This window comes from Aegilops tauschii, chromosome 6 (genome assembly GCF_002575655.3).
Source record: "Aegilops tauschii subsp. strangulata cultivar AL8/78 chromosome 6, Aet v6.0, whole genome shotgun sequence".
Taxonomy (NCBI): domain Eukaryota; kingdom Viridiplantae; phylum Streptophyta; class Magnoliopsida; order Poales; family Poaceae; genus Aegilops; species Aegilops tauschii.
In genome coordinates, this window is record NC_053040.3 from 388,012,783 (window position 1) to 388,023,412 (window position 10,630).

General features: G+C 46.5%; 1 protein-coding gene across 1 annotated transcript; it reads right to left on the reverse strand.

Annotated features, from left to right (window-relative positions):
- Positions 1 to 4,771: 4,771 nt before the first annotated feature.
- Positions 4,772 to 5,137, reverse strand: LOC109777420 (uncharacterized). Its single transcript, XM_020336059.1, has one exon. The coding sequence runs from the start codon at positions 5,135 to 5,137 to the stop codon at positions 4,772 to 4,774; it is 366 nt and encodes a 121-aa protein (XP_020191648.1).
- Between the last annotated feature and the right edge of the window lie 5,493 nt (positions 5,138 to 10,630).

The following is a 10,630-nucleotide window of genomic DNA, read 5'->3' on the forward strand; positions in this document are numbered from 1 at the left end:
GGACCATGGCCAATGCCCTTGGGCGATCTATTGCATGGCCTTGTCGATATGTAAAACTTCTTTCTTATCATGTCTATTTCAGCAGTTTGTTTCTCAAATTGCTTCCTATTGATAATCATATGTTTGCAGATTGAGGTTGTTCGTAAAATTATGCAGAAGCAACCATGACAGCCCATAGCAGTCCCCACATCTAGAAGGTATTGCATCTTCTTAGAATTCTGGAATATATTACACTAAAGAAAGGATATGTTTCTCATTTCACATACTGATGACTTATTTTTTTCTGAATGAAGCATGTCATTGAAAGTTAAAATTGTGCCTACTTTCAAATGCTTAAGTCCTATTCTGAATCACAACCAGCTTTCTTAAATAATTCTGCAGCTACTACTTACACTTTGCACATACATTTATGTGCCTCCAAACTCTTTCTGCTGCCCCATGTTCTTTCCAAAATAGATTAAAATTTGTTTCATCCCCTTTTTTGTATAATCTGTTTTTAATGCATGATATTTGCTTCTTAGTTTTCTTTTTGATAAGATGTAGTTCTTCAAACATTTGCACTGCCAACTTGATATATATTATAAAGTTTTGCCTTCCTAATGTTGAATGTCATTGAGAGCCTAAGTTTTCATTTCGCATTGGCCCTCTTTTATTCTTGGGTATGACCCTGCACACTACATAGAACAAACATGTACAAGAAAACAGAACGGTGGACATCTTGCATTGCCACTGGATTGCTAGTCATTGATCCCTGCCTGCAGTGTTTCAATGTTCCATTTACTTCATAGCAATCAAGAAAAATTATACCACACCAAAGAAGATGGCTATTGTTATATATTTATAGTGATTGGTTACATTGATCTTCCTGGTAATCCATACATAGTGCACAATCTTTTCTTATGAGTACATCCACACATTCTGTCTATGCCTTGTGGAATGCAAAGTACAGGGTGGCACACATGTGTCTCTTTCATTTGGATGTGTCAATTTTCTTTTTGAGCCCATGCAACTTATATGTTTGGAACATGTGTTCTTCCGAGCTGATCTATTTGGTCATTTCTTTTTTTTACAGGTCATCGGCATAATGCCTTTGCAAAGTGCGGTTTGTTTGGTGAGCAAAAAGGATCTTCTACTGGGATATGTTTACACCTAAAACCAGATTGTATATTTTGTGCTTGTCGATGATGTAGTACTTTGACTTAGGAACCTACGACTGTACGCATGTGTGCATGTAGACCTGGTGGATGTTGTGCTTTTGGCTGTCCTGTTACTCGACTTGTATGCCTATGTGTGCATGTAGGCACACATAATGGATCTTTGTGCTAGCTTTTGGTTGTCCTGGACTAATGAACCTATGTATGGATGATGAATTGCTCATAATTAGTCTATGCACATGTATTATCTCTAAAGTGTGATACTATCTTTATTACTCTATATGCATGTGTGTTTTATATATAGATGGCACAAATTGGACTGGAGATAAATCATATATAGTTGTTGAAATACATGTATACAATATGGGAGATTCTGTGTGGTCGTAGTGAAGAAAAATACAGGCAGACTGACTGCCGGGAAATCTTCCATCTGCCCTCAATTGTCAGCCCGCCGGGGAAAAGTTGTACGCCGGTAATACTAACAACTGCCGGTAATGGTAAAAACATGAAGGGCAGAGTGTCTGCCGGGGTTTACCGTAACTGCCGGGAAATGGTTTCCCCGACAGGACTTTCAAGGGTGGTTTGTATCTGCCGGCAAAGGCTTCCCCGGCAGATGCTCTGCCTCCTATGGCTTGTTTTCCCGGCAGATGTAATGACCTCTATTTTTTGGTCATGGTATAGTGCGATGAGTGGACTCCGCTCATCATTCATGAGAAAATGGCTGGTAACTGGGATGCCCAGTCCTATGATCAAAAGATCAAAAATAAATTCACAAATAATTTAAACAAACTCCCCCAGGATTGTTGATAGTTGGACGGCACCCGTTGTTTCGGACAAGCCATGGAGTGTGATTGTTGGTGGAGGGGGAGTAAAATCTCTACCTTTCTGTTTGGGAACTGCCTATAATGTATCTAGTATGGAAGATATTGGGAACTCTTGGTCGTGATGTTGACAATGAAAGGATACCTCTCAAAATTATTTCTTCTCATTCCAACCTCTCTGTTTTTGCTTCGAGCTCTAGCACCTCTGCAAATCCCTGCTTCCCTCTGCGAAGGGCCTATCTTTTACTTTTATGCAAGAGCCAGTAGTATTCCTTCTCATTCCAACCTACTTTTTAGTTGGCAAGCATCATGTGGTGGAGAAAGATCTAAACATATATGGCCATTCAAATATATTTGATCATGAATTATTATTGTTGACAATTATCTATATGATAAATAAGTTGGGAGGTGAAACATTAAGCCCCTATCTTTCTCTATGTTCGATGGATGCTATTTGTTCTAAAAATATGCTTTGAGTGGTAGCAATCATGGAAGACTATATGATAATTGAGTATGTGGGATTTGCTAAATCAAAGCTCTTACATAGACCCTTCCTGAAAATAAGATGAATTGCAATTGTTTGCTGACTGAGAACGGTTTGTTACTTTTCAAGAAAGTTTATGATATATACTTTAACATGTGAATAGTTTGTTACTTGATCATAAGAAGCTTTATGATATGAGCTACTGTTATGATATATAATGATGCTATAAAAAGTGTTTGGAACTATCATTGATCAAACTTATGCACTTGCTAGCATTCACACTTCATAAATTATTTCTTTTATCATTTACCTACTCGAGGACGAGCAGGAATTAAGCTTGGGGATGCTGATACGTCTCCAACGTATTTATAATTTATGAAGTATTCATGCTATTATATTATCCTTCTAGGATGTTTTATATGCATTTATATGCTAATTTATATGATTTTTGGGACTAACCTATTAACCTAGAGCCCAGAGCCAGTTTTTGTTTTTTCCTTGTTTTTGAGTATCGCAGAAAAGGAAAACCAAACGGAGTCCAATTGACCTGAAACTTGACGGAGCTTATTTTTGGACCAGAAGAAGGCCATGGAGTAAAAGAGTTGGGCCAGAAGAGTCCCGGGCTGCCCACGAGGGTGGGAGGCGCGCCCACCCCCTGGGCGCGCCCCCCTACCTCGTGGATAGCCCGGAGACCCCCACTGACTTGTTCTCGACGCAAAAACCTCTTATATATACAGAAAGCTCCAGAAAATAACCTAGATCGGGAGTTCCGCTGCCGCAATCTTCTATAGCCACCGAAAACCAGTCTAGACCCGTTCCGGCACCCTGCCGGAGGGGGGATCCCTCACCAGTGGCCATCTTCATCATCCCGGCGCTCTCCATGACGAGGAGGGACTAGTTCACCCTCGGGGCTGAGGGTATGTACCAATAGCTATGTGTTTGATCTCTCTCTCTCTCTCTCATGTTCTTGAGGTGGTACGATCTTGATGTATCGCGAGCTTTGCTATTATAGTTGGATCTTATGATGTTTCTCCCCCTATATTCTCTTGTAATGGATTGAGTTTTCCCTTTGAAGTTATCTTATTGGATTGAGTCTTTAAGGATTTGAGAACACTTGATGTATGTCTTGCATATGCTTATTTGTGGTGACAATGGGATATTCACGTGATCTACTTGATGTATGTTTTGGTGATCAACTTGCGGGTTCCGTAACATTGTGAACTTATGCATAGGGGTTGGCACACGTTTTTGTCTTGACTCTCCGGTAGAAACTTTGGGGCACTCTTTGAAGTTCTTTGTGTTGGTTGCATAGATGAATCTGAGATTGTGTGATGCATATCGTATAATCATACCCACGGATACTTGAGGTGACATTGGAGTATCTAGGTGACATTAGGGTTTTGGTTGATATGTGTCTTAAGGTGTTATTCTAGTACGAACTCTTGAATAGATCGATCCGAAAGAATAACTTTGAGGTGGTTTCGTACCCTACAATAATCTCTTCGTTTGTTCTCCGCTATTAGTGACATTGGAGTGACTCTTTGTTGCACGTTGAGGGATAGTTATATGATCCAATTATGTTATTATTGTTGAGAGAACTTGCACTAGTGGAAGTATGAACCCTAGGCCTTGTTTCCTAGCATTGCAATATCGTTTGTGCTCACTTTTATCATTAGTTACCTTGCTGTTTTTATATTTTCAGATTACAAAAACCTATATCTACCATCCATATTGCACTTGTATCACCATCTCTTCGCTGAACTAGTGCACCTATACAATTTACCATTGTATTGGGTGTGTTGGGGACACAAGAGACTCTTTGTTATTTGGTTGCAAGGTTGTTTGAGAAAGACCATCTTCAACCTACGCCTCCCACGGATTGATAAATCTTAGGTCATCCACTTGAGGGAAATTTGCTACTGTCCTACAAACCTCTGCACTTGGAGTCCCAACAACATCTACAAGAAGAAGGTTGCGTAGTAGACATCAACGAGCGCGCTTTCCTATTTGCTATCGAGGGTGGATCTTATAATGAAAGTTCCGCCCGTGCCATCCTCCTTGACGGGCACCTTCTTTGTCTCTGGTGGTGCAGCCTTGGATTTCTTGCTCTTGCTGGTGGATCTCTCTGGCACGTCCCCAACGGGAACGCATCACTCCAAGGAGGCATGATTGCCGGAGTGGGTGCAAGACGCTTGGCCGGGGCCTGAAGCCTTGCCGGTGACTGAGGTCTTGCTGGTCCTCTTCCACTTGGGGGCCCCAATGGCAGGAGCAAGTGCCTTGGCGGCAGGCGCCACCACCGCCTCCTGGTAGAGCTAGTCGGCACAGATGAGCGCATCTTTCTTGTCAGAGCCTACAGCGATGATGCTCATAGGGTCGGGCATCTTCAGTGTATTGTAGGCGTAGTGTGATGCTGCCATAAACTTGGCCAGTGTTGGACGGCCAAGGATCCCGTTATATGGCAACGGGATCTTGGCTACATAAAAAATGATCTTCTCTGTCCTGTAGTTTGGCTCACCACCAAATGTAACTGGTAGTGTGATCTTACCCTTGGGCTGGCTTCTCCCCGGATTGAACCCTTGAAATGTGCCTGTCTCCTCGAGATCTCCCTTGGGGATTTGCAACCTCTTAATCACTTGGGGCGAGATCAAGTTCAGACCGGCCCCACAGTCCACTAGCATTTTCGTCACCATGAAGTTGCGAATTGTTGGCGAAACCAACAACGGCAAGCACCCGACCGCGGTTGTGCGATCAGGGTGATCCTCGGCGTCGAAAATGATAGGCGTGTTGGACCATTTCAGTGGCTTCTGGCGTCGATCGATGGCTCCGCCGCATTGATCTCGTGCGCCCACTGTTTAAGCTGGCGGTGAGAAGAATACAACGAGGCGCCACCATCGATGCACATGCCTTTTGTGGCCTTTTGAAATTCAAGGTCACTGGACTCGTCGTCCACTTCATGGTCATCATCCCCCTCTTTCTTGTCGCGGCCTCGAGCAGGCCTATCTTGTTGCTTCTCCTTGCCGCGCCGCCCCCCTCGGCCACCGCGCTTCTTGCCGGACCCCTCAGCATTATCCTGGCCCTTCTCCTTGTCCCGTCTTTCATACTCAGCTTTCTGCCTCTCCACATGCTGCTCAACTTGCCGGCAGTTTTGGCGGTCATGGCCCTTGGTGCGATGGATCTTGCAATATTGCTTGTCGGAGCCCTCTGACTTGTCGGCAGCCGCCAAGTCCTGGCAGGCGGGACACACGGCAACTTCCTTGCCGGGGTTGTCAACCTTGGCCTTCTTGGCAGTGCCGCGGTTGCCGAATTCCTCGACAACAAGCACGGTCTTGCCCCTGCGCTTCCTATTGCGCCATTGGCCCTAGTTTGCCGGGGCGACAACGTCTTCGTCTCCAGAATCGCTTCCCATGCTGGCATCTTTGCCGGGGTACTTCCTTCCTTCTTCAGCCCAAGCACATCTGTCGGCCGAAACATACAGCTCGCCAACATCCCTAACCTTGTTCATGGCCAGCTCTTCACGCATCTTGCGGTTGCGCATGTTCTGATGAAACGCGCTGATGACTGCGGCAGGATGAACATCTGGGATGTTGTACTGCACAAGGCTGAATCTCTGTATGTACTTGCGCAAGGATTCGCCATCCTTCTAGGGGATGAGATGCAAATCACTTGCCTGGCCAGGAGCTTGATGGCCTCCGGTAAAGGCGCCAACAAACTCGTGGCACAGGTCCGACCAAGAGGAGATGGAATCTACTGGCAGGTGCATCAACCACGACCTGATGTTGGGTTTGAGCACCAACGGGAAGTAGTTGGTGAGCACCTTGTTGTCCCGAGCCCCAGCAGCTTGCATCGCAATGGTGTATACGCTCAGGAACTCGGACGGATGAGTCTTGCTGTCGTACTTCTCCGGGACCTCTAGTTTGAACGTGGGGGTAGTAGGCCACTGGAACTGCCGCAGCTCACGGGTAAAATCTGGACAGCCTACCTCATAAGGCAGGTCACCAGAATCCCCTAGAGTAGGCATGTACGCAGTGGGCCCTGCATTCCTATCAGATTGATGGCGTGCTTCCCGTCGCCCCTTGATGGTAGTTCGAGCGTCCTCTTTAACCTGCTCCCGAAAAACTTGACGTTGGTCGCGACGAGCTCATGGACGGACGAGGCCGTGGATCCATCATCACGGGCATCGACCCGCCGAGCTGGCGACCGTTGCTATCGTGGTGGAGGGGAGTGCGCCGTGGTTGCGGCGCCTCGGACCCTTCTGCCGTCGGCACACGCCGGCTCGGTGGACCAACGCCGCGAGGGGCTTGCCTCCTGGTATTGATCTTTATTGGCGTGGCCAATAAGGCTCTGGATAGCATCCCTCCACTGTTCTTGCTTCTCTGCAGCAGGAGGGAAGTCGAGGAGTAGCTGCACTCGCGCTAATGCTTCCGTTGGCGTAGGTGATAGCGACAAGCACGAGGAACGGGAGGTGCTCGTACTTCTGACCATGTTAGAAGGAGCGCCGTCCCGGTTCCGCGGCCGTGCGCCATCTTGACCAGCATCTTGGCGTGCATGCCGGCCCTGTGCATCTCGAGAATGATGCAGAGGGCTCTTCCTGCAGCGGTGCCCGGGGTCACCAACGTCGCGGCGCTGCTCATTGCGCACGACCTAGGAGGACCACGGCGCGGGCGCTAGTGGGGGTGTCTTGGAGGTCGTCGCGCCGCCCGTAGGCAGCACGGCTCCGCCCTTGGAGGTCCTCGCGCGGCCTGTGGGCAGCACGGCTCTGTTCTTGGACGTGGCGGCGTGCGGCTCATCATCTTGGGCAGGAATGACGCCGCTCTCCTGGCTTCGATTACCAGAGTGTCATGGATGCTCGTGAGCCACACCCCCGCCACCATCCGGGACTACCTCGTTGCCCGTCCGTGCTGGCACAGGCGGATCGGCTCCAGACGAACAGATCGTTGTGATCCCCTTCTTCTTGGGAGCCATGGTGATCGAGGAAACGGCGTGCTAACCGCTAGATCACGTTTGCAGAACTCTCAGCCCCCTACCTGGCGCGCCAAGGATGTCGGGGAAGAACGAAACCTACGGGACCACGCGGGTCCCTTCTACGGTTTGGCAGGGAAGAGGGGTAGAGCAAAGAGCAGATCTAATGATGAACACGACGGATCTTTACCCAGGTTCGGGCCGCTGAGAAGCGTAAAACCCTAGTCCTACTTGAGTGCGTATTCTGTGTTCTTGAGCTTCGGCTAGCTGCTCCGCATGCAAGCTAGGCCGAGAGGTTCAAAAGTCTGAATCCTCCTCCACTATGCCATGGGCCTCCTTTTATATGTCCAAGGGGCTGCCACAGTGGCACAAAGGAGGTGTAAAGTAGCTACATTGCCTATGTTTATCATCGGCGTCTTAGGACAAACCCATTAAAAGCGTTGCTTATGTGCCCTTCAGCTTTATCAGGGATGGGAGTAGAACCCGTTACGTCCGTCGCCGCCCCGCTCCATCTTGACACGCGTCCATGCCGACGAGGCATGCAGTGCCAAGTTGGCTGGCCAGCTACTGCGCTGGAGAGGTGGCAGGGTCTTCACGAAGATCTGCATGCCACCACGCAGGCGCTTGCTAGGCTGGCAGGCCGGCCACTGCGCTGGAGTGGTGACGGGGTGGCGGAGCCTTGCCGCGGTCTTGCCGATGTCCCCTGCAAGGATCTTGCCGGGGCCTCGCAGACGCCCTCGACAAGGATCCTGCTAGGTACTTCATCTTCTGGCCTTCACAAAGATCTGCACGCCACTACGCGCGCGCCCCTAGGTCTTGGCCTTAACATTGTCGATGGTGTCAGAGCTCTCAACCTCAAGGGTGGTGCTCTTGTTAGTGCTTTGTAAGTCGTCCCGGCAAGGATCTTGCCGGGGTCTCGCAAGCCGTCCCGACAAGGATCTTGCCCGGGGTCCAGCTCGTCCTCTGTTCTCTGGTCTCTGGCTTGGCCGCTTCTCTTCGCCTTGTATCTCATTTTTATCCTCGATCGCCCTCTTCATGCCTCGCAGCGCGTAGGGCTACGACTGCTCGTGCACAAGTATGGGGTGCTAAAGGGCCCAAACTTTAGTACACCGACAGTTAGCACTAATAATAACATGATATATCTTCTTTTCATCGAGATAAACATATTTTAAGGTATCAAGTAATTGTTTAAGATCGAACACATGATCACTCTTGGGTGGAAGAGGATCTCCAAGAGTCTCAACAGGCAAATTGTGTTTCAAAACAAGCATTTGTTTGAATAATATCTCATCTATTTTGTTTCCTTCATTCATAAGCATATCGTTTTCATGGTCTAGCAAATATTGTTCTAAAGGATCGGTAGGAGGCATGGAAATAGAAGCAAGACCAATAATGTAATCTTTACTAGGTAATTTTTTATCAGGAGGTTGTCTACGGAATTTGGAGAAATTAAACTCACGAGACACATCACCGAAACTTACACTGACAATTTCTTTTTCACAATCTATCTTAGCATTAACGGTATTCAAGAAGGGTCTACCAAATATAATGGGACAAAAATCATCTTGTGGGGAACCCAAGAACTAGGAAATCAGTAGGGTATTTTATTTTCCCACACAAGACTTCGACATCACTAACAATCCCGAGTGGTGTAATAGTGTCTCTATTAGCAAGCTTAGTAGTAACATCAATATCTTCTATTTCAATAGGTGCAATATCATTCATGATTTATTGATATAAAGTAAAGGGGATTGCACTCACACTAGCACCCAATCACATAAGCCATGATAACAATGATCTCCTATTTCAACATAGACAACAGGCGTGCCAACAACAGGTCTATGTTTATCTTTTTCATCGGGTTTAGCAATTCTAGTAGCTTCATCACATAAATAAATAACATGCCCATCAATATTTTCAACCAAGAGATATTTAACCTAGCAACATTAGGTTCAAATTTAGTTTGTTAAAAGTGTGTAGGTGTTCTTGTATAACTCTTACGGACTACGGCTGAAGCTTTAGCATGTTCTTTTATCCTAACAGGAAAAGGTGGTTTCTCATTGTAAGTAGTAGGAATAACTGGATCAACATTACAAGTAATAGCTTCTTCTTCAGCTTTAACAGGTTCTACTATTTTTACTTCAATGGGAGGATGATATTCAAACCACTTCTCCTTAGGGAGATCAACATGAGTAGCAAATGATTCACAGAAAGAAGCTACTTGATACGTCTCCAACGTATCTATAATTTTTTATTGTTCCATGCTATTATATTATCATTCTTGGATGTTTTATAATCTTTTTATATCATTTTTTGGTACTAACCTATTGACATAGTGCCAAGTGCCAGTTGCTGTTTTCTGCATGTTTTTTACATCGCAGGAAATCAATACCAAATGGAGTCCAAATGCAGCGAAACTTTTTGAGGATTTTTTTGGACCAGAAGACATCTAGTGGGCCGGAGAAGAGCCTGGGGTGCTCCGAGGGGAGCACAACCCACCAGGGCGCTCCTGGAGGCCCGGGCGCATTCCAGGCACGCCCTAGTGGGTTGTGCCCACCTCGGGTGCCCCCCGGACAACCTCTTTGCTCTATAAATACCCCAATATTCCAGAAACCCTAGGGGAGTCGACGAAAATCAATTCCAGCCGCCGCAGAGTCCAGAACCACCAGATCCAATCTAGACACCATCACGGAGGGGTTCACCACTTCCATTGGTACCCCTCCGATGATGCGTGAGTAGTTCTTTGTAGACCTACGGGTCCATAGTTAGTAGCTAGATGGCTTCCTCTCTCTCATTTGATTCTCAATACAATGGTCTCTTGGTGATACATATGATGTAACTCTATTTGCGATGTGTTTGTTGGGATCGGATGAACTTTGAGTTTATGATCAGATCTATCTTTTTATCCATGAAAGTTATTTGAGTCTTCTTTGATCTCTTATATGCATGATTGCTTATATCCTCGTATTTCTTCTCCGATATTTGGGTTTTGTTTGGCCAATTTGATCTATTTATCTTGCAATGGGAAGAGGTGCTTTGTAGTGGGTTCGATCTTACGGTGCTTGATCCTAGTGACAAAAGGGGAATCGACACGTATGTATCATTGCTACTAAGAATAAAACGACGGGGTCTATTTCTACATAAATAGATCTTGTCTACATCATGTCATCATTCTTATTGCATTACTCCGTTTCTCCATGAACTTAATACAC